Source organism: Dendrobates tinctorius, unplaced genomic scaffold (assembly GCF_039654945.1).
Source record: "Dendrobates tinctorius isolate UK_male_01 unplaced genomic scaffold, ASM3965494v1 ptg000069l, whole genome shotgun sequence".
NCBI classification, from domain to species: Eukaryota; Metazoa; Chordata; class Amphibia; order Anura; family Dendrobatidae; genus Dendrobates; species Dendrobates tinctorius.
Genome location: NW_027361737.1, coordinates 25,817,562 through 25,842,989, shown reverse-complemented (window position 1 = coordinate 25,842,989; position 25,428 = coordinate 25,817,562). Strand labels below are relative to the sequence as shown.

General features: G+C 45.9%; 1 protein-coding gene across 5 annotated transcripts in view; it reads left to right on the top strand.

The window, feature by feature from the left end:
* The window catches only part of NGEF (neuronal guanine nucleotide exchange factor), a 257,073-nt gene that overhangs the window by 157,854 nt on the left and 73,791 nt on the right, over nt 1-25,428 (top strand). For all 5 annotated transcript variants that reach the window (XM_073581245.1, XM_073581246.1, XM_073581247.1 and 2 more), the window contains one exon: nt 10,756-10,898. In XM_073581245.1, coding sequence (XP_073437346.1) covers nt 10,756-10,898 — 143 coding nt within the window. The remainder of the gene's footprint in view (nt 1-10,755; nt 10,899-25,428) is intronic.

The following is a 25,428-nucleotide window of genomic DNA, read 5'->3' as shown; positions in this document are numbered from 1 at the left end:
TGCAGTTCCCTGCCCTCCGGATTTAGCTGCCGGGACTTCAGTACCCGCACAATCACGGACTCCGGTATCCGGTTCCTAGCGCTCAGCTCTGGGACGAGTCTAATCACAGTTCCACTCCCCAGCTTCTGCTCCACTTCTTTCCTACTGACACCTGATAAGGGGACCCCTCCTTGCTTCCAGGCATGACATTACTCCCTGTGAGGGAGGCAATGCCACTGTGGCAACCGGACATCTGGGGTGTCAAACATGCAGCGTGTAAGAGACCGTTCACACTGGACACTGAACAGGAAAAAAACAAAGACAGAAACATGATGATTGAAAACTCTGCAGTAAATAAATAAACAACATATAGTGCATGAAAATAATATAGGTTACTTAGCTAACATGTTTTTGATATAAAAAAAAATGTAAAAGCCATCCCACCACTTCACGGTGACCCTAATTGGGACAGTCCTAACTTTATCCCCTTCATGACAGGAGCTTTTTTCGGTTTTGTGATTTTGTTTTTTGCTCCCCTTCTTCTCAGAGCTATAACGTTTTTTTATTTTTCCATCAATATGGCCATGTGAGGGCTTGTTTTTTGTGGGACGAGTTGTACTTTTGAATGCCACCATTAGTTTTACCATGTCTTGTACTAAAAAATGGGAAAAAATTCCAAGTGCGATGAAATTAAAAAAAAGTGCAATCCTACACTTGTTTCTGTTTGGCTTTTTTACTAGGTTCACAAAATGCTAAAACTGACCTGATTCTCTAGATCATTATGAGTTCATAGACAAAACATGCCTATGTTCTTTTTTATCTAAGTGGTGAAAAAAATTCCAAACTTTGTAAAAAAAAATTTAACCATTTTCCGATACCCGTGGCATATTCATTTTTAGTGATCTTAGGTTGCGTGAGGTCTTATTTTTTGCGTGCCAAGCTGATGTTTTTATTGATACCATTTTGGGGCAGATACGTTCTTTTGATCGCCTGTTATTGTATTTTAATGCACTGTCGCGGCAGCCAAAAAAACGTAATTCTGGCATTTTGATTTAGCGATCAGGTTAACCTTTTTTTTATTGCTAGATGAGGGGATTCTAAATGCGGAAATACCAAATATGTGTATGTGTGTTTTTTTTTATTGTTTTATTTTGAATGGGGCGAAAGGGGGGTAATTTGAACTTTTATTTTTTTTAATTTTTTTATATATTTTTAAAAATCGTTTTTTTTTTACTTTTGGCATGCTTCAATAGTCTCCATGGGAGACTAGAAGCTGCCACAACCCGATCTGCTCAGCTACATAGAGGCAATGATCAGATCGCCTCTGTATAGCAGAATTACTCACTTACTGTGAGTGCCGCCCTCCGGGTGGCGCTCACAGCAAGCCGGCACTGACAACCAAAGAGGTCTCCAGGAGGCCTCTAGTTGTCATGGCAACAAACCGGTGACCAGCGATCACGTTACAGGGGTCACCTGTGGGTGGATTTCCTGCTCGATGGTCAGGAGCGCGTGTTAAATGCCGCTGTCAGTATTTGACAGTGGCATTTAACGGGTTAATAGATGCGGATGGTTTGCGATTCCACCCGCGGCTATTCCATGCACATGTCAGCTGTTCAAAACAGCTGACATGTCCTGGGAAAGATGTGGGCTCAACGCCGGAGCCCACATAAAAGGGAGGGAGTCCGACGTTGGTGTAAATTTACGCCCAACTTCGGAAAAGGGTTAATATTAAAAACCTTACCGTTCGTCAAGTGACATGCATGTGGATAAGGGCTGAGAAGGATTGGGCCCAGCTAGTGGACACACAGCCATGGGAGACCACAATAATATAATGCTCAGCTCAAGGAAAGGCAGGCTACACCTTTATATGCACATGATGCAAACAAACTATAGCTATATTCCTATTCCTACTGAAAAAAGTTTTGGGGAAACTATAACATTAATGGCCAATTTACGTAGGCTCAGTGGCTTGTCCATATAAGCAGCTTTATCTGGTATTGCAGCATGCTCTTTGCAAGTGAATGGGATGAAATGAAGTACCAGGTAGAGTCACATATATGGACGAAATATTGTTCCCATGTCCATATTGAGGGGGATGCCACTTCCCATTCATTGTTCTCATTGGCAGAGACCCAGATGTTATATCGCCACCAATTGAGCATGGATTGTCCTCCGTAAAGGCGGATTCAGATTGCTTGTATAAATCGAAATGAGATTGGAGAGCACTGCATTGATTGGCTGGCAGCTCTCCCTACCTGAGCGTGACAGCTTCATACAAATACATGCAGCTGTCACGCTCAGGAGAGCCGCCGACCAGTTTGTGCACTGTATTCCGATCTTGTTCCGAGTTATATGGCCTTGTGATTGCACCCTTAGGCAAAACCATAAATGTTATGGTTCTATAGGATATCTTTAACTTATTCCCACACCATGAGGCAATTGTATGTAGAGGTCAAAGTAGTCGCCCACACCTTAATGTACAGTTGAATCAGGTGCATGGTGCAGGCTCAGGTGTCATACTGCTGAAACAGACAAAGGGTCTAATTTATAAAGCGGTTTATGTTGTTTTTCTGGCAGAAAACTCCTTAATTTTGTTGAAAAAAAATATGCAACTCTCAGTTTTACAAAAATATTGTGACTTTTGGAGCTTTTAATCAGTTCACATTGAGATCTTATAATTTTTTGAAAAGTGGATAGAGCTTGGCTACAAGGGGGCATGCCCGAGCACAGCTGAAAAATTCATCATAATTTACACCACAAAAGTGTAAATTATGACATAAATGTATTGCAGTTCTTCATTGAAGGACTTTTTTTGCAGTGGTGCACAGCTACTGAAAAATTAATTCTTCTTGTAAGCAAAAATACTGTATATGAAAATTAAAATGTCAATTGCTTAACTGAAGTTTCCAGTTTGTCTCACACAACAGAATACAAAGTGGTCATAAAGTAGTTGTAACTAGTGATGAGCGAGTATACTCGTTACGCAGCATGCTCGGGTGTCCTCCGAGTATTTTGGCGTGCTCGGAGATTTAGTTTTTGTCGCCTCAGCTGCATGATTTACGGCTGCTGGACAGCCTGAGTACATTGTGGGAATTCCCTAACAAACAGGCATTTCTCACATGTACTCAGGCTGTCCGGCAGCTGCAAATCATGCAGCTACGGTGACAGAAACTAAATCTCCAAGCACTCGGAGGACACCCAAGCATGCTGCGTAACGAGTATACTAGTTGTAACCTATATGGTGGCAAATTTTAAGTCATTCCACAAAACTTGATGTTGGAATGCCACAAAATATACAAAAAATGAGTTTGCATTGTGCAAAATAATTAAAAAAAAGGTACAGATAAAGTTCTCATAATAAATCAAACGGAAAACCTCATAAAAAGAACTAAAAAAAAAAATTCTTGGTCTTGAAGGTTCCATTTGTCATGGAGGATGTCTAGTAAAATACTCGTCTTCAGGACCTCATAAGGTCTGATTTTGATTGTGTTCTGTTCACATGCCAAGAATGATCCTAATAAGATTAAATTATCCCTTTTTAATTAATCCTGTTTATTATAATACACCGTGACTTTGATGTAGAAGAGAAGCGTTGCTTTATTTTAGCAGGATAAATGCATGCATTTCCAGGCACAATCGTTTCCTGAAATTCGAGGAATAATCTATTCTCCTGAAGTGTTGAATCCTGCGACATTTAATAAAACTGTCATCTTTGTTTTGCGTCTTATGTTCAGTGAAGCAAATAATAATAGCGCAATGGCTCCAGAACTATAAATACGTCCTATGAGTAATTATGGAGGCTTTCAATGAACCTGCTGATGATCACTGCATTGTTCCTGTACACCCGTAATTGCAGGATCTTGACTATAGGCTTCACCTATATCAGCGGCGCTATAGCTTACTGCCAGGTGAAGTTTGGGGTCTCTCATCTTCCTGTTGAATTAGCTCCAATTCTGACTTTTACATAGCAAACACAGGAGATATGGATGCATGGCTCTAAGATCAATAGTAATGAGATTAATATCTGCTCCTAAATGGGGGTTCTCAGGTTGTCTCTTGTGTACTACAGAGGTATGCAGTCTTTCCTTACTTCATGGTTGCTTGAGGAGTGGGTGCTTCTCCTTGACTGACAGTTCTGGTGTGCAGATTAATTCTTTTCCACATTAAAGGGAATCTGAGAGCCCCGCAGCCAGGAGGAAATGAACTTTATTCTTCCTGGCATCCTCGGACTTTCAGACATAGTAGTGGGCTTATAAGAGAAGGACATACTGCCCACGTTCTCCCTTGAAGAAATGCATATTGTTGTAATGCGCATTGTGACGTGCGTTACTGGTGAAAGTGTTATGTTCTGCCCAACAGTAGGGAGAGTTAAAGTTAATAGCTGAGTCTAGCCCAGAGTGTGGGGGGAGTGAAGGGACAGTTTCCTGTCATGAGGTCAGATAGGGCTCAGCCTGCAGTGAAAGCAGACATAAGGTCTGACTAGTCAGCAGAGCAGCGTGTTGTGGGTGTCTCTGATGGATCACCCCCAGGGCTCGTGGGGTACTTACTCGGTACCGGGCCGATGTCTTAAAGATGAAGTGTCACGGTGGCAGTGACCCGGTCTGTGGCCCTGAGTGTCCATGTAAAATAAATGGAAATAAAGTTTGTGTAGATAAGTTCGTGATGCCACCTGTAGTATCTGGTCAGAAGGTGACCAGCGCTGCAGTGCAGAACTTCTGGGACAGATGGTGTGGTGCAGCAGGGGTGTAATAGCTCTCCACAGGCAGAGCTGTAGTCCCAGGACGGATGAGAATAGATGTTGCGGTAGATGGTGTAGTGTACAGGCACAGAGATGTAGCAGCGCTGGGAAGGTGATGCAGGAAGAAGGCAGAGACACAGCTGAATGCAGTTCCAAAGCTTTACTCACATTTCTGGCATACACAGGTGCCCGCTTCAGTGCCGTGTCCTCCAGGTGAGGGGCTCGGCCAACTCCCAGGCAGATGGAGTACACCCTTCCAGCACTCTCTTCTGTGTGCCTTTTCTGAACGTCTCCTTACTAGCGCTAATCTGAAGTACTTGTAGTTATGAATTACACTCAAGTTCCTCTTGCTTGCTGTTACTTATAACTCCACTCGCATGACAGGCAGCTGTAGCCATCTTCGGGGACTCCTTACCATCATGTCCCGGCTCACACACGTTGCTGCTCTGTTGTCGAGTCTTAGGTGGGAATAAAGTGGTCACAACTTCTATTCCTCCGGTTTCTGCTGTAGAACCATTAGCATTCACACAGAATCGGATACCGGCGCCTGGCCTTTGGCGCATTGACTTAGGGAAGGGCTCTGCTCTAGCCCTAGTCCCGAGCTCTCTCCTCACGTTCCGTCCTTTTCTATCTTTCCTTCTGAAGAACTGATCTTTCTCTTCCTTTCCTTGCCAGCAGCTCCAGATTACTGGAGGCTGCTGCATAAATGTCCTCTCTCTGCTTCCCCCATTGGGGAACTGACCTAACTTCCTGTCAGCTTTCCCCTGTCTAATGCAAACTAAGCCCACCCACCTCCCAGCACCCTTCATGTGTAGGGGAAGTGAACTGACCTATGGACCTGTCTGCAGAGGAAGGGTTAATGTACACTGTGCCTGATGTGGACTGCTGGATATGAAGGCAGGAGACAGACAGAAATAGAAGGATCTTGTAGTACAGGGTTTTTGCCACTAGGGCGAGACCGAGGACAGCAGAAGTGTAGGAAAGTGAAGCAGGGCCGCCATCAGGGCATTACTGCCCTGACTGGCGTATGGGGCCCGGCGGGCAGAGGGGGGCCCGCATTGGTCCCGGTCTCCTCTCTGCTCACCGGGCCCCTACCAGCAGGTAAACCGGGCCCTGGCTAGCGGCGCTGCGGACGGCAGCTAAACACTATTGACATGTGGGCCCGGCGGCCCGCACGTCAATAGTTAACAGCTGCCAGCCAATCGGAGGCTGGCAGCTGACGACAGCCGCAGCGCGCATCTCGCCGGCGTCTGACGTCAGTGTCAGTCGCCGGCTAGAGCGCGCTGCAGCGTGGAGGGATGGAGGGAGCCTTGCCCGCCGCTGGACCATGGCCAGGTAAGGATAACTTTTTTTTTTTACAGCGGCGATCCAGGGGGCCCGGGGGCAGAGTGCTGGACTGGGGGCAGAATGCTGAACATGGTGCACAATGCTTGACTGGGGGCAGAATGCTGAACATGGGGCAGAATGCTGGACTGGGGGCAGAATGCTGAACATGGGGGCAGAATGAGAGACATGGGGCAGAATGCTGGCTGTGGGGCAAAATGCTGAACATGGGGCAGAATGCTGGACATGGGGGAAGAATGTTGGACATGGGGCAGAATGCTGGCTGTGGGGCAAAATGCTGAACATGGGGCAGAATGCTGGACATGGGGGAAGAATGTTGGACGGGGGAAGAATGTTGGACATGGGGCAGAATGCTGGACATGGGGCAGAATGCCGGACATGGGGCAGAATGCCGGACATGGGGGCAGAATGCTGGACTAGGGCAGGATGCTGGGCACTGGGGGCAGAATACTGGACTGGGGGCAGAATACTGGACTGGGGGCAGAATGCTGGACATGGGGCAGGATACTAGACATGGGGGCAGGATACTAGACATGGGGGCAGGATACTAGACATGGGGGCAGAATGCTGGACATGGGGGCAGAATGCTGGACATGGGGGCAGAATGCTGGACATGGGGGCAGAATGCTGGACATGGGGCAGAATGCTGGGTGCTGGGGTAGAATGCTGGACATGGGGCAGAATACTGGACATGGGGCAGAATGCTGGACATGGGGCAGAATGCTGGATATGGGGCAGAATGCTGGACTGGGGCAGAATGCTGGACTGGGGCAGAATGCTGGCTGTGGGGCAAAATGCTGAACATGGGGCAGAATGCTGGCTGTGGGGCAAAATGCTGAACATGGGGCAGAATGCTGGACATGGGGGAAGAATGTTGGACTGGGGCAGAATGCTGGACATGGGGCAGAATGCTGGACATGGGGCAGAATGCTGGACATGGGGGCAGAATGCTGGACTAGGGCAGGATGCTGGGCACTGGGGCAGAATGCTGGACATGGGGCAGAATGCTGGACTGGGGGCAGAATGCTGGACTGGGGGCAGAATACTGGACTGGGGGCAGAATACTGGACTGGGGGCAGAATACTGGACATGGGGGCAGAATGCTGGACATGGGGCAGAATGCTGAACATGGGGCAGAATGCTGAACATGGGGGCAGAATGCTGGACATGGGGGCAGAATGCTGAACATGGGGGCAGAATGCTGAACATGGGGCAGAATGCTAGGTGCTGGGGTAGAATGCTGGACATGGGGCAGAATACTGGACATGGGGCAGAATGCTGGATATGGGGCAGAATGCTGGACATGGGGGCAGAATGCTGGACATGGGGGCAGAGTGCTGGACATGGGGGCAGAGTGCTGAACATGGGGGCAGAGTGCTGGACATGGGGGCAGAGTGCTGAACATGGGGGCAGAGTGCTGAACATGGGGGCAGAGTGCTGAACATGGGGGCAGAGTGCAGATACAGGGCATGATTGGAGACAGATCGCACAGGATTATGGGGCAGGATGGATGCGATGGAGATCATATGGGGGCACAATGGATACTCATGAGGGCGGGATGGGAGAACATATGGCTGAAGCCAGGAATGAGACACACGGGGGCCAGGATGGGGGGTATTATTACCATAGGGGCAAATTAAGGGATATTATTACTGCAGTGATGTATTTAATTTTTTGAGGATACTGTTTTAAATGGGGGGGCCGTCCTGCTACTGTGCAGAGCGACACTATGTCGCCTTTTTTTCTTCATGTGGTGTAATGTAGAAGTTGGGAAAAAATAAGTAATGTGTTCTGCAAGCGGAGCTCTAGATAACCGTGTTATTTCCTGCAGAGACTAGTCCTGGCTGGAAGACGTGATGGCAATCTGTGCTGGATGAATGAAAAGCAAGGATGAAGGACTTCACCTAGAGACATCACTGGTGAGTTAGTGTGTTACCTGTACACTGACACTATACACTGTATACTATATATATATACAGAGGTCCTGTGTATAATGTCACCAGTGATCACTGTGTTACCTGTACATTATATACAGAGCTCCTGTGTATAATGTCATTGATCAATATATTACCTGTACACAGACGCTGCATACTAAATACAGATCTCCTGTGTATAATGCCACTTACGGTGATAGTATTATTTTTTTTATTAATGATCAGTATTGTAGTATTCAGTCACCATCTGGTGGTAATATGTGGTCTCGTCATGGTGCGGTGGTATTTGTTCCTTGCATGTGATATTATTCGGTCACTATGGTAATAATATGTGGTCTGGTCATGGTGTGGCGGTATTTGTTCCTTGTATGTGGTATTATAGGTCACTATGTGGTAGTAATATGTGGTCTGGTCATGGTGTAGCGGTATTTGTTCCTTGTATGTGATATTATTGGTAATTTTAAAAATTGAAAAATAAATAGAAATATACCTAAAGCGTATTGCATATTTTAATAAATATTTAATAGGTTACAGTAGAGTAGGGCCTGGCCAAAAGTGTCTACCCTGTTATGGTGGCGGCTTAAAAAAATCTTTTGTCCAAAGCAAAAGCTGCCGACTATATGTGTGATCTGGTGATGGGAACTGTTAATGTGTGATAAGTGAGAAGTAGAGTTTTTCCAAGAGAGAGCGGTGGGACTGTGGACAGTTTGAGGGGTGGAGGCGGGACTGGGTGGAGCCTGGGCGGAGTCTCAAGGGGGCCCCGAAAATTTTGCCAGTATGGGGCCCCGAAATTCCTAGTGGCAGCCCTGAGGTGTAGTACTACAGTTTGACCACAAGATGGGAGCAGGGAGCAGTGAGAGCAGGGCTTAACATTAGCTTATGGCTATGAAACAGCACAGTCATGGGGGGCGGGGTTACAAAAAATCTAGGGGGAATACCCAAGGAGGGGGATAAAAGGAAAACAGAGAGTTCTAGAAGCGTCCAGTCCAGGGAGAGGAGCTCAGGAGAGGAGAAGACCTAAGGGAGAAGTGGACAGAGAGGGAGCTCCGGAAGGGACTGACAACAGAGACAGTCAGGGAGGTGGCCCTGACGGGAGAAGCCGCAGACGGAGAGAGCCTGGGGTACCACAAGACGGACGGACTTGGGCAGGCAAATCGCTATGGTGGTAGGCCTAGGGCAGCCACAGTGAAAGAGCCACGAGGGACGTCAGACAGGAGAAGGAAGGAAGTGAAAGTACCCGGGCCTGTGTGCGGAGTCGAGCAGCTGCTGTGAGGTGCTGCGGAGTCGAGCAGCTGCTGTGCGGTGCTGCTGGTCGTCGAGAGGACGGCCAATAAAGAGGACCTGTTGGATGCACTTCAGTCTCTGTCTCAGTCTGTTTGCGGCGGTCAGAGGACCATCCCCCAGTCGGCACACCCACCTACACGTGAACCAAGCAGGGGCCATATAGGGTGCTCTGCTGTTCTAAGGTTTCCGTGCTGGGTGCAGGTGTTGGAGTCTGGTCAGGTGTCCCCATCTTACCTGGCGAGTGGGACACCACACCTCAGGAGGAGGTGCAGTACCTCTGTGGCGACTAAACCCTCAGGGGCGCCGCACTGACATGAGGCAGTGGATAGAGAGATCTGGAGGAGAGATGAAGAAAGCCAACAGAAAGACAGATTGATGCCCTGGAGATGGGTCCTGGGACAGGATGCCTAGCATTACAGCCCTGAGATTATAACTTAGAGAGGTAACAGGTCAGGATGGAACAGGGAATCGTGCGATAAGGAGAATGCCCGAGGCAGGATTTTCAAGACGTCATCAAGCATAGAAGCTAAGTAACGGCCATAGTAATGAACTAGCTTCCCTAGAGGAAAGAAGGATGTGTAACTGCAGGTTGTTTGCGCCATTTGGCTACATTCCCACGATGAGCTTTTGATGAGTATTGTGCGATGCATGCTTTAGAAAATATGCAAGTGAACTGTTTTACCTAATGGGTGTAGAAATGGTGCAGAAAATCTGCAACACCAAAAACTTACCAATAACTCATCGTGGGAACATAGCCTTTCACAGAACTTACAATGTTTTTCCATTTTCCAGTACACTGTATGGTAACCAAGAGTAAGGCTGGTTTCACACTTGCATTGAGGAGGGCTGCATATGGCAGCCTACTTGCTCCTTCCTTCCTTGCGTGAAGCTCCGCCTACTGCCACAAAAGTTTTGCGGTTGCTGCACACGTCAAACTGCTGCATGCGGACGCATCCGCATACAGCGCATGTCCCTGCGTACCCAATGTTAAAGATAGGTACGTAGGGAAATGCTGGACGCCTGCGTCTGTAGGCGGAGCTTCACGGAGGAAGGAAGGAGGAAGTAGGCTGCCATCTGCTGCCTTCCTCAACACAAGTGTGAAACAAGCCTAAGGCTTTGAAACCCGAAAAACGTAGGTGGTATGCTACTGGAGGAACTGCCAGTGTTTTAAAGTGCTTAATAAATTGTGAGTTTTATCTCTCACATACCTGCTGCCTCGCTGGAATTCCTTTCTCTATGTGTTTTAATAGTATTGGTTTTCTTATGTTGACTAAAGGGAACTTTTGGGCCCCAAAAAGGCTTGAGGGCCCGAGTGCAACAGGATTCCTTGCACCCATTATATTTACACTCCTGCAACCTAATATAACCATTAAAACTGGTAATTTGGTAAACTGTTAGTAACAATATCAGTTGCATTTACATGTACTGTGCTGTCAATCATTAGATTAGTCATAGATTTCATTTTGTTTCCGACAGAGAATATAGCCACAATGAAGACTCAAGCAACCCACCTGCGGACACCCCCTCACCACCCGAGAGCACATCTACAAGCACGGAGACACTGCCAGCTGTTTACCCTGCACCTGCAGACTCATGGAAAACCTTAATAGGACACGTAGGTAAGAATGATGCAAAAATGAGTAATTCACCTGCACCAATCTTTGCACATAGCAATGCTTTATACCATCATTATAACCTTTACATTGAAATGAGCTCTGATGAACTGATAAATGTCACGTGAGCAAGTCGCCATGGGTGCAGCTCTAGTGGCAGTGGTGTAACTTGCAGATCATGGGCCCCAATACAAAATCTACAGTAGGGTCCCCAACTATCTTTTTATATGGACCAAAGAGATATCCCCCAACTCCAGAGCCCCACAACCTCTTCACCCACTATAGATTCATGTTACACCTCGGCATGTGAAAATTGTTACTTGTCAGTAATATTTCATACATTTAGGGCCGGAATTTGGTAACGTGGGCTCTTGAGCAACAGAACTATAATAGAACTTACCTTTTTAAGGCATCAAACACATTAGGAAATAGTTGACCAAACCACTGTTTATTCTTCAAAATTGCATTTCATTGGTCAATACGTTTGTCCTCCCAGTAAATACAGTGCCTGGAAATCTTATTCTTACCCCAAGAACTTTTCCATATTTTTTCACGTTACACCAATAAAGTTCTATTTAGTGTCGAAAATAAGTATTTGATACACTTCCAATTTTGCAAGTTTTCCCACCTAGAAGGAATAGAGAGGTCTTTATTTTTTTATCATAGATACACTTCAACTGTGAGAGACAGAATCTAAAAACAAAAAACAGAAAATCACATTGTATGATTTTTACATAATTAAATTGCATTTTATTGAATTAAATAAGTATTTGATACAATAGAAAAACAGAAATTAATATTTGGCAGAGAAATCTTTGTTTGCAATTACAGAGGTCAGGCGTTTCCTATGGTTCTTGACCAAGTTTGCGCACACTGCAGCAGGGAGTTTGGCCCACTTCACCATACAGATCTTCTCCTAATTTTTCAGGTTTCGGGGCTGTCACTGAGCAACATGAAGATTCAGCTCCCTCCAAAGATTTTCTATGGGGTTCAGGTCTGAAGACTGGCTTGGCCACGCCAGGACCTTGAAATGCGTCTTACATAGCCACTCCTTAGTTGCCCTGGCTGTGTATTTTGGGTCATTGTCATGCTGGAAGTCCCAGCTATGATCTTCAATGCTCTTCAGGGAAGGAGATAGTTGGCCAAAATCTTGCGATACGTGAAACCATCCATCCTCCCTTCAATACGATGCAGTCGTCCTGTCACCTTTGTAGAAAAGCACCCCCAAATTATGATGTTTTCCCCACCATGATTCATGGTTGAGCCAGTGTTCTTGGGGTTGTACTTATCGCTCTTCTTGCTCCAAGCACGGAGAATGGAGTTGATACCAAAAAGGTCTATTTTGGTCTCATTTGAACACATGACCTTCTCCCATGCCTCCTAGGGCCCAGATGGTCATTGGTGAACTTTAAACAGGCCTGGACATGTGCTGCCATAAGCAGGGGGACCTTACATGCCCTGCAGGAATTTAATCCATGATGGTGTAGTGTGGTATTTACAGTAATGTGTGAGACTGTGGTCCCAGCTCTCTTCAAGTCATTGACCAGGTGCTCCCATGTAGTTCTTGGCTGATTCCTGACCTTTCTCAGAATCATCCTCACCCCATGAGGTGAGATCTTGCATGAAGTCCCAGACAGAGGAAGATTGACAGTCATCTCGTGTTTCTTCCATTTTCTAATAATTGCACCAACAGTCAGCATCTGACCAAGATACTTGCCTATTGTCCTGTAGCCTATCCCAGCCTTGTGCAGGTCAACAATTTTGTCCCTGGTGTCCTTAGACAGCTGATTGGTCTTGGCCATGGTGGAGAAGTTGTAGTGTGATTGAGTGTGTGGACACGTGTCTTTTATACAGGCAACTAGTTAAAACAGGTGCAATTCATACAGATAATGAGTGCAGAGTAGGAGTGCTTCTTAAAGAAAAAATAACAGGTCTGTGAGAGACAGAATTCCTGCTGGTTGGTAGGTGATCAAATACTTATTTCATGCAATAAAATGTAATTTAATTATTTAAAAATCATACAATGTGATTTTCTGGTTTTTATTTTTAGATTCTGTCTCTCACAGTTGAAGGTGGAAAAACTTGTAAAAAAGGCAGTGTATCAAATACTTATTTTCCCCACTGTATATATTTTATTGGGACTTTATGTGATATACCAGCAAATAACTTGGCACTTAATTTAAAAATGAACTTAGAATTTTAATATACAAAAATTACAGACATTTCGGTCTATATTAGATCTTCATCAGTGCACTGTACAACATAATAAAGGATATCTATAAACAAAAATATTATCTCAATCAACAAATTTGCTTCTTTATTCATGTTAAATAATTATAAAATGCAGAAATACACCTCTTAGGCATCATAAACCCACCAGAATTACAATGGAAATTGTGTAATGGAAGATCTAACAAACAGAGTGATGTTGACAGCGTATCTTTTAGAAATAGATTAATAGAAAGTGTAATGCATGACACACATTACACTTTTCATGTCTTGCCACATATTTTAAATGGGATTTAGGTCTGGACTGTGTCTAGGCCATTTAAACACATGAATATGTTTTGCTCTAAACCATTCCATTGTAGATCAGGCAGTATGTTTAGGGTCATTGTCCTGCTGGAAGGTGAACCTATGCCCCAGTCTCAAGTCTTTGGCAGTATGTAACAGGTTTTCCTCCAGGATTGTCCTGTATATCCATCTTCCCATCAACTCTGACCGAGCTTCCTTGTCTCTGCTAAAAGGTTTTCCTCAAGGATTGTCCTGTATATCCATCTTCCCATCAACTCTGACCGAACTTCCTTGTCTCTGCTAAAGAAAAGCATCTCCACAGCATGATGCTGCCACCACCATGTTTGATGATGGGGATGGCGTTTTCAGGATGATGTACAGTGTTAGTTTTCCGCCACACATAGTTTTGCATCAAGCTCAAAAAGTTCTACTTTAGCCTCATCTGACCAGAGCACCTTCTTCCACATGCTAGCTGTGTCTCCAAAATGGCTTTTTGCAAACTGCAAATGGGACTTCTTATAAATTGCTTTAAAAAATGGCTGTCTTCTTGCCTTTTTCCATAAAGGCCAGATGTGTAGAGTACACAATTAACAGTTGTCCTGTGGACAAATTCTCCCACCTGAGCTGTGGATCTGTGCAGCTCCTCCAGAGTGACCATGAACCTCTTGGCAGCTTCTTTAATTAGTGCTCTTCTTGCTTGTGATGTCAGTTTAGGTGGACGGCCAGGTCTTGGATGGTTTGCAGTTGTACCCCACTCCTTCCATTTTTGGATGATGGATTGAACAGTGCGCTGTGAGATGTTCAGAGCTTAGGCTATTTTTTTTATAACCTAACCCTGATTTACTCTTCTCCACAACTTTATCCCTGACCTGTCTGGTGTGTTCCTTGGTTTTCATGATGCTGTTTGATCCCTCATGTTATCAAACAAAGTTCGGAGGCCTTCACAAAATAGCTAGAGTTATACTGAGAATAAATTGCACACAGGTGTACTCAGTATACTAATTACCATATTTTTCGGACTATAATGTGCACTTTTTCCCAAAAAAATTTGAAGGGGGTGCGTGTTATAGTCGGAATGTACTTACCAATAGTGTGGCGGTAACGCTATGATCTCACTCCCATCTCAGACTAGTGCGGCAGTATTCGGTGGTGCTTGCTGGTGAGCAAATGCGCAGATTGCTATCTTGACAACAAGATCTCGATCCCACGATCTCACTCTGCACATGAGCTGCCTCCGGTGGCTATTTTCTAAGAGGCCACTGCATTGCAGCTATGGATGTGCGGGGCCTCCGGGTTTTCACAAAATGTCAGTAGAGCTCCTGCACCACCGAGCACCACCGAACCTGCCTCACCTGCCTGGGATGCAATTTCCCAGAGGCCACCGCATTGCAGCAATAGATGTGCGGGGGCTCCTGGCTTTCACAAAATGAAGGTGGATCCCATGCATCACCGAGCACTGCCGAACCTGCAGCACCAGTCTGGGATGAGAGTCATATCATCGCCCGACCACCGAACACCCCCTTGTGACCACGTTCCACCAGTGCTGCCAATTCCCCCCAAGTAAGTTGAATTCGGACAGTAAGACGGACCTCCATTTGATGCAGTAATTTTTTACCCTATTTTCCTTCTGAAAATTTGAAGTGTGTCTTATGGTTCGGTGCGTCTTTAGTCCAAAAAATACGGTATGTGACGTCTGGGCAATTGGTCACTTAGGATGTTATATAGAGTTATCAGACTGCAGAAGGCTGAACATAAATGCACGTCACAATTTTTAGATTTATATTTTTAAAACATAATTTCCTTTTTACTTCACAAATAGTTGCTACTTTGTGTTGATATATCAGATAAAATTCCAATAAAATACATTTCTATTTGTTGGTGTTATGTGAAAAATATGGAAAAGTTCATAGGGCATGAGTACTTTTTCAAGAACTGTAATTCTATTGTCAGACATCTGACAGCAGATTATTCCCCTCTCCCTATTAAAGTCACCTGCAGGCTCTGCTCTAACTGAGCACATCTGTACTGGAAAGACAAGAGAAATTGCTGTCAGATGAACAAACATTCAGCTGACGGTTATCTAAGGTGCATGGCCACCTTTAGGCCTAATCACTAACATTTAGCCTTACTACACCTGTGGCCATCTCAGTGTCTGCTCCACTTTGCCATGTTTCTTTCAATTTATACTGCAACATGCTCCATTTTCTACAAACTACAGGTGCTTCTCACAAAATTAGAATATCAAAAAGTTAATTTATTTCAGTTCTTCAATACAAAAAGTGAAACTCCTATATTATATAGTCATTACACAGAGTGATCTATTTCATGTGTTTATTTCTGTTATTGTTGATGATTATGGCATACAGCCAATGAAAACCCAAAAGTTATTATCTCAGTAAATTACAATACTTTATAACACCAGCTTGAAAAATGATTTTAAAATCCAAAATGTTGGCCTACTGAAATGTATGTTGAGAAAAACACACTCATTACTTGTTGGAGCTCCTTTTGCATCAATTACTGCATCAATGCAACGTAGCATGGAGGCGATCAGCCTGTGACACTGCTGAGGTGTTATGGAAGCCCAGGTTGCTTTGATAGCAGCCTTCAGCTGGTCTACATTGTTGTCTCTCATCATCCTCTTGACAATACTCCATAGAACAGTGTACTATTCTCTATGGGGTTAAGGTCAGGCGAGTTTGCTGGCCAATCAAGCACAGTGATACTGTTGTTTTTAGACCAGGTATTGGTACTTTTGGCAGTGTGGACAGGTGCCAAGTCCTGCTGGAGAATGAAATTTCCATCTCCAAAAAGCTTGTTGGCAGAGGGAAGCATGAAGTGCTCTAAAATTTCCTGACAGACGGCTGCGCTGACTTTGGTCTTGATAAAACACAGTGGACCGACACCAAGAGATGACATGGCTCCCCAAACCATCACTGATTGTGGAAACTTCACACTAGACCTCAAGCAGCTTGGATTGTGGCCTCTTCCTCCAGACTCTGGGACCTTGATTTCCAAATGAAATGCAAAATATACTTTCATCTGAAAAAAACACCTTGGACCACTGAGCAACAGTCCAGTTCTTTTTCTCCTTGGCCAAGGTAAGACGCTTCTGGCGTTGTCTATTGGTCATGAGTGGCTTGACACAAGAAATGCGACACTTGTAGCCCATGTCATGGATACGTCTGTGTGTGGTGGCTCTTGAACCAATGACTCCAGCAGCAGTCCACTCCTTGTGAATCTCCTCCAAATTTTTGAATGGCCTTTTCTTAACAATCCTTTCAAGGCTGTGGTTATCCCGGTTGCTTGTGCACCTTTTTCTACCACACTTTTTCCTTCCATTCAACTTTCCATTAATATGCTTGGATACAGCACTCTGTGAACAGCAGGCTTCTTTAGCAATGACCTTTTGTGGCTTCCCCTCCTTGTGGAGTGTGTCAATGACTGCCTTCTGGACATCTGCCAAGTCAGCAGTCTTCCCTATGATTGTGGAGCCTACTGAAACAAACCAAGGGACCTTTTGAAACGCTTAGGAAGACTTTGCAGGGTTTTTTTTGTTAATTATTCTAATTTACTGAGATAATGACTAGGGATGAGCGAGCATACTCGTGAAGATTCGGCACTCGGCGAGTAATAATGCGGTACTCGCGGTACTCGAATCCTCGCGAGTATTTCACTACTTGCCTCGCAATATTCGCAACAGCCCGCACAGTCCCCGCACAGCCCTGCACAGTCCCGCACAGCGCGGCACAGACCCCGCACAGCCCAGCACGGCCCACCACAGTCCCACACAGCCCAGCAGAGTCCCGCACAGTCCCGCACAGCACGGCACAGTCCCCGCACAGTCCCCGCACAACCCAGCACGGCCCACCACAGTCCCACACAGCCCAGCACAGTCCCGCACAGTACCTGCAAAGCCCTGCACAGTCCCGCACAGCATGGCACAGTCTTCGCACAGGCCAGCACAGTCCCGCACAGACCGGCACAGTCTTCGCACAGGTCAGCACAGTCCCGCACAGCCTGGCACAGCCCCCCGCACAGGCCAGCACAGTCCCGCATAGCCTGGCACAGTCCCTGTACAGGCCAGCACAGTCCTGCATAGCCTGGCACAGTCTTCGCACAGTCCCCGCCCAGTCCATCACGGTCCCCGCCCATTAATCGCATTTCCCAAAGACTTACATTGGACTCGGTACTACAGCGAGTCCGAATACTACAGTACTCGCTCATCCCTAATAATGACTTGACTGCGGTGACCTCTAACCAAAATCCCAATCATATCTCTCACACTCCCCTTCCCCAAAACTACCTTATAATAATGAGACAAACACAAGTAATTGCTGGGTGAGGGTCACAGCTTTTAATTTCTTTTATATAAATATATATAGCAATAACAATAAAAGGAAGCACTTTTAAAATTCACAATGGCCAGTAGTCAAATGCCCTGCAACATCTGCAGGCAAGTCAGCCTACATAGCCTCACCATTCCCTTGCTTCCTTTGTTGAAAACAGCCGCTGTGACTTTGCAAGTATTAATTACCTTTACAAAAAGGGGAGGGACGGTGGGATGAGCACCTCCGGGACCCAAAAGGGGAAGAGGAGGATCCTCACCTCCACTGCCCTTAAATACCCAGGTATTGCCAGGAGCTGAGATGTCTAAACATGCCATTGGCCCGTGTAATACGGGCAAAACCACCAAAACCAAAGAATGGAAGAGGGGGAAGAGGGGGGAGAAGGGGAGGTTACTACCTGGCTGTATGATTCTGTGGTGGAGGAGGGGCACCGCAGTCAGTGGCACATTCCTTACACAGTGTTGTGCCCTCCATTGGGTTTTCATTGGCTGTAAGCCATAATCATCAACATTAACAAAAATAAACACGTGAAATAGATCATTCTGTTTGTAATGACTCTATATAATATATAAGATTCACTTTTTGTATTGAAGAACTCAAATAAATTAACTTTTAGATGATATTCTAATTTTGTGAGAAGCACCTGTATCTATCAAGCAACATTTCAGATAGCATGGATGCGAACTGATCTCACAAGAACATAATCCCAATTAAATCAATACCATTTGTCAATATACACTGTGTTCCAAATTATTATGCAAATTGTATTTAAGTGTCATAAAGATGTAATTTTTTGTTTTTCAAATAAACTCATAGATGGTATTGTGTATCAGGGCTCTTTGGATCACTGAAATCAATCTCAAACGCCTGTGATAATTAGTTTACCAGGTGAGCCCAATTAAAGGAACACTACTTAAGAATGATGTTCCACATTATTAAGCAGGGCACAGGTTTCAAGGAATTTAGGAAAGAAAAAGGATCTCTCTGCTGCTGAAAAGCATCAAATAGTGCAATGCCCTGGTCAAGAGATGAAAACATTAGATATTTCCCAAAAATTTAAACGTGATCATCGTACTGTTAAGAGATTTGTGGTTGATTCTGAGCACAGACATGTTGTGCTGATAAAGGCAGAATGAGGAAGGTTTCTGCCAGGCAAGTTCATCGGATTAAGTGAGAGGCTGCTAAAAAGCCACTACAAACCAGCAAACAGATATTTAAAGCTGCTAGTGCCTCTGGAGTCCCTCAAACCTCAAGGTGTAGGATCCTTCAAAGGCTTGCTGTGGTGCATAAACCTACTATTCAGCCACCCCTAAACAGTGTTCACAAGCAGAAATGGTTGCAGTGGGCCCAGACATACATGAAGACTAATTTTCATACAGTCTTGTTTACTGATGAGTGTCGAGCAACCCTGGATGGTCCAGATGGATGGAGTAGTGGATGGTTGGTGGATGGCCACCATGTCCCAACAAGGCTGCGACATCAGCAAGGAGGTGGAAGAGTCATGTTTTGGGCCGGAATCATGGGGAAACAGCTGGTAGGGCTCTTTAAGGTTCCTGAAGGTGTGAAAATGACCTCTGCAAAGTATATCGAGTTTCTGACTGACAGCTGTCTTCCATGGTATAAGAAACAGAAATGTGCCTTCAGGAGCAAAATCATTTTCATGCATGACAATGCACCATCTCATGCTGCAAAGAATACCTCTGAGTCATTGGCTGCTATGGGCATAAAAGGAGATAAACTCATGGTGTGGCCACCATCTTCCCCTGACCTCAACCCTATAGAGAACCTTTGGAGTATCATCAAGCAAAAGATCTATGAGGGTGGGAGGCAGTTCACATCAAGACAGCAGCTCTGGGAGGCTATTCTGACTTCATGCAAAGAAATACAAGCAGAAACTCTCCAAAAACTCACAAGTTCAATGAATGCAAGAATTGTGAAGGTGTTATCAAAGAAGGGTTCCTATGTTAACATGTAACTTGGCCTGTTAGGATGTTTTGGAGTTAAATAGCTTTTTTGTTCAGTGAATGTGACCTCCTAATGCTGCAAATTCCACAAATGAGCATTTTCAGTTCTTTAAAACAGATCAAATGTTTAGAAATTCTACTGTGCCTAATAATTTGGAACAGTGCAATTTGAGTTTTTATTCATTTTGGAGATTATACTGTTATCATTGGGAGGTTTCTTCAATAAAATTCGATGTATAATCTAACAGGTGATGACTTTTATTAGACTGACTGTCATTTGTACCGACTATTTAGGAAAATCATAGAAAAATATCATTTGCATAATAATTTGGAACACAGTGTATTTGTTTCTTTACTTATTTTTAAAATAATAACAATTTTATTTCTATAGCGCCATCACATTCTGCAGCACTTTACAATTAACACATTTCAACAGTTACAGGAGGAGTGAGGGCTATGCTCGCAAGCGTACAATCTATAAGGTATATAAAGTTGCGAAGTAAAAAAAGGAAAATACAAAAAAGCAGAAGTATGGTGAGGATTAGGGGTGTACAACACATATTGGCACAGTGCGCATCACTGGTCACTATCGAAAGGGGTGTCTATGGCCCTGATGACCAGGGGATCTGTAACTTGTACCCTCACTCGACCTCACACTTGATGTCTAAACCTGCGGGCTGTGCTGGATCTAGCTATGTTCTCTGGGCTATTTTGTCTCATTTAGGCAACTGTCAGTATTCTCATGTCACGCCGCTCTCACCTGGGGTCGGGGCCTCGTGTCCGACGTCACCTCTTTCAGTGCCGCACTCACTCCGGGGGACTAGTCTGGTGAGCACACGCACCTCTCACACCTAGTCCCATGGTTGCACTGCGCTCCTGTGCGCACGCGTGCTCTTCTCAGCTCTGTCTCTGGTCTCGTCTTCTCTATGTCCTGGAGGACCTGACCCGGATGTCCAGGTGATCATGTGCTATATCAAGCTACCTCCCCCTGTGGGAGGTGCCTGATTATTGCTGTGCTTCCTGGCTTGGTCGCTTCGGTCCTTGCCTGTCTCTGTGCTTTGCTCTGCCGTGCCTCCTGGCCCATGCTCCGTACCTACGCTCTGCCCTGTGCCCTGTCTGTCCCTTACTTTGGTGTGCTTCCTTTCACACATCCTGCTTTGACCGCTCCCGGGCGTGCTCGCCCATACGCGCCACACGTGCTCTCGTACACCCGCCTTGCACAGTTCAGTATCTAGCGCACTCCCGTGTACACGCTCTGTAGGGTCCTATACCCTGCGTACTCTTGAGACCACGCTTTACACTCTCCTGTCTCCAGTTCAGTCTCTGCTGCATCCTGCTAACACACTCATTCCTGTCTCCGGTAAGCCGGCCATGTGGTTCCTGCAGTCATGGTATCTTACCTCCTTGGGCTTGCCCCTGACACTCCATGGATAGGTGGTGGTCCTCACTAGGCCAGCTCGCCCAGGGAAGGTGGGTGCCATGACCCAGAGGATCCACTTCGGAGTCATCACGGTATAACATCTCATTTGTACACTGTATCGTCTTATCATTTCAACAAGGGTTGTCCAAACTACTGATGATCTAACCTTGAGGCAAATAGGATCCAAGCTGCAGTACCTGAGAACGTCCACTATGCAGTGTACAGAACTATGCTGTTCCTGATCTGGCTTCTGTGCAAGCAGTTGATTGGTGAGGGTGGCAGGTGGCAGACCCCCACAGATCTGATATTTATGACCTGTTCAAAGATAGGACATCAATATCTAAACCATGGACAACCCCTTTAATGCACAATGTCAACGTCCAGATAAAAGGTGCCCATATCTCTGAGGTCAGTGATAGATCAACTCCGTCTCCCTCTATACACATTGCACACTTAAGGCCCCTTTACATTTAGCAATGCACTAGCGATCCGACCAGCGATCCGACCCGGTCAGGATCGCTGGTGCATCGCTAAATGATCGCTAGTGAGCTTCCACACAGGAAGATCTCACAGCGATGCAGCAGCGATACAGCGCACGATACTCACCTTTCACACAGCGATCCTGGCGTCCTCCCGCCCGCCTCCACGCGTCGCTCGTCATCACAGCAGGAAGCCCAGCAGGAAGCTGACGGCGAAAAATGGAGCTGGACATTCTCACGCGATCAGCGATGGATAGTGGGGGAGCCGGTCGGAGGTAAGTATCACACATAGCGATATCGCTAGCGATATCGCTATAACGTCATAAAATCGGTGACGTTATAGCGATACCGCTAGAGATATTGCTATGTGTAAAACCCCCTTTAGTTCAGCTGAGTGTGCATGAGTTTTTTCAGAGGAACGGTGAATAAGCCACTGTCAGGCACCTCTGGTGGTGGATTGTCTCCAAGAAGAGGGTGTTTTTAATTTAAAAAGCTTTATCCCTTTCTCCCCTACTGTCAGAAAGGAATGGTGACCTCACCAAACACGTTAGATGGATGGTTGGTGGCGCCAAATTCGTCTGGTTTTCATGTAATGTGTTTGTGGCCCTTAGGGCAGACCTTGAGCATAATCCGTGTTAGTATACAGATGATTAATAGAGAGGCTGTATGTTGGGGCCTGGGAGGCCTCCTTTTATAGCAGCATACTGTTCCGTTCTACATTAAAAATGATTATTGCACAAATGAAGCAAATCCAAAACGGAGAACAAATGCATTGTCCTCTGACCCATAAGCCGACGGCGCCTACAAATATAATCATAGTGCGGGGATACAGTATGACCCATGTTTAGGGCCGACCAGTAACGTGTTACTCCTCAGTCTCATTCATTCTGTTTATTTTGGGGACGAAAATCACTTGTGTGCCAAAAACACGCAGAGCCAGAAATACAGCGGACGTGTCAGCTCTGCTATTCATGCCCCATTAAGCCTAAGACGAAGACAAAATGTTCCAGCCCATGCATTATTCCTCTGTAGCTGCCAGCCACAGTCGCTGAACATGAGCGCAGCATGATAATGACGGCAAACAATGACATGGATTTTGACTGGTTAAATCTTAAGATGTTTGCAGAGCTTGATTGGCTAAGTGCTTCGGTTGGTTTATGCTGATCGATGCCATTATGTCTGCTCTCGTATTCACCCTCTGCAAACCAGTAGCAAAGTATAGCTCAGAAATCGTTGACATGGGAACCAGTCGTGCCATTTATGGCTAATGCAAAATTACAGCTGTGGCCTATAAATTCCTGCTGGTTTAAATTCTGTGATTTATCTTCATGGGGTATTTATACTTGTAGACTTATGGGAGTTCTGTAACCATTGTATGCTCAAATGTCCACCCAGTCCTGCAGTGCAGACTGTTTTCTGTACTCTCCGTCATCTAGACCAGCATTGTTCACATCAGTCTTGATGGCGTGTTGGTGTGGGAGAGAGGGTCCCCATCGAGTGTCCGGGTCGGAACCAAGGGGGGACCGTCACTTGGGTTCCGGGGTAAAATGTTTCCGGGGGACAGAGTTCAAGGATGGACCGTGGAGACTGACAGGTGGACTGGGGGAGGAGACAATATAAAAGGGGCGGGGAACGCGAGTCACAGTGAGTCAGCAGAACGAGACAGAAGGAGCAGGAGATCGTGGGAGCGACTGAGAGCCAAAGCGACTTACCCGAGCCAAGAAGGAGGCCAGAGACAGGAGAGATACTTCCCCTGGACATCAGTGGGACGGCGCCGAGATGACTGTCCGAGAACCGCTGACCCGCGACGACCAGCCGCCACCGCCTTCCTCCTGCCTGCGGCTGCGGCCTGCCCGCGGTCACCAACGGCCGTTGCCGCCTCACTCCAGCCCACGGCTGAGGCCTGTCTCCCGCCGCCCACAGCCGCTCTGCCCTCACCCGTGGTTGCGGCAAGTCCGGTACTGTCGGCGGCCACCACTGTCCCGCTCCGGTCCGCGGCAGGGGCCGAGCCTCTGCTTGCCGCGGATTCCCCGTCGCAGCTGTTAGCTGTGCAGGTGGCCTGCCCCTCATCACCCCACATCGCTGCCGCTTGCCCCAGTCCGGGGGCTGCGGCCCATCCGTCCAAGGACTCCGCCGGGGCCTGTGTTGCTCCAGTGTCATCAGAGCGCCGGAGGGCTTGAAGGCTTTGTCAACGTTTCAGCAACTGGGCCCAGCGACTGCTACGCCGAAAGACCACCATCCCGAACGGTGAGGGACGTCTGGATGGCTAAGTTAATTATATAATTAAGGACCCGTAGTCGGCCATACCGAGGGCCTATAGTGACCGGCTATTGCCGGACGTAGTTGTGTTCTACCCCGTTTGTGTTTGCTTGTATAGAGCACCTGCGAGGGCAACCCTTGTTACCCCTTTTTGTTGGTCAGGCTGTGACTGAGGATAGTTACCTCTAGGCCTATAAACGTTATTGTAAAAAGCACCAAACCGTCTCGCGACTCGTCACTGCATCCTGCGTACCTGCGTCAGAAGTGTCTGATTCATTAAAGAGTCGCACGCCTCCTAATGAATCGGGAGCATCTTAAAAGTCATGTGCGCCTCCATGTACCTCGCCATAAGGTAGTCTAGTCTGAGTATGGAGTGAGATTTGTGGAATAGATCATGCCAGACCAAGTCAGGAACTGCAAAGCTAGCTAAAACTAAAAGTCACAACATTTTTACGTGACCTTCTGACTTTTCATAGTGTTTTTTGCCAGATTTCTGGTGTAAACATTTTGATGATTCAGGGCCTACATCCATCTCTTCACTTTAAGGCCGGGATCAGAAGAACTGTCCGATTTTCATCCAGGAAACTCTGATGATTTTCATCCATATTTCCATCTGTGTGCCATCCATGTGTCCTTATTTTTACCTATGTGATATCTGAGTGACACCAATGCGACTTCCTTATTTGTGCATCAACTGTTTAAAATGTACAAGATCAAATATAGTTTTCTCAGTTTATAATGGCAATGTGTCGGTAAAAATCGGATGCTACACTGACGATCCATGCGGGACCCGATTTTTAATTTTGTGCACCCACAGTATTCTGACTGCACAACTAGACTGCAAGTATGGGGCTCTTGAGACACAATTTCTATGAATGTCTGAATGAACCAGTACTCGCACAAAGTGATTTCATCAGATAGCTTCAACTCGACTGCAGAGACACGTAGGAAGAGTCCAGAAGAAGGTTTGTTTTGAAGCTGAGCTCTTGCATTATGCACAATAGCAGTGGCTGCAACAGCTGCAGTAGCAGTAGGTAAAAAGACAATTCTGAGGTGTATAAAGATGAATCTCAGATGAATATGGCTGACAAACACAGGCACAGGAGGGAGAAAAGAGGGGTTGCTGTCATCAGAGCTGGGCTACAGGGAGACAAACAGGACAAACTTCTAAAAGGCAAACTGTTTACATAGCAGTGTAACAGCAACAATGCAATGGCAATACAATAGTGCATGATTCCCAAGTTGTAGGACATGACAAACACTTGAATGGGTGAGTCACATCCAAGATATGGAAGAGACTAGAGCATACTGTGATCGTTTTCACATGGACACTTGAACCTTGTGAAAAAATTGTCATCGGAACAGACCTATTAAATTACATTGGCCAATGTGATTTTTACTCGTTCACACTTCCGTAGAATCCTCTCGTCTGAACACGCTTTAATGCTGGGCTCTCATCACCTCTCATGTTCTCAAAGGAAACCTTTCATAAAAAATATACTAATTTCATGTGCCATATAAAAACCTTTTCATACATATGCTTCTATAAAT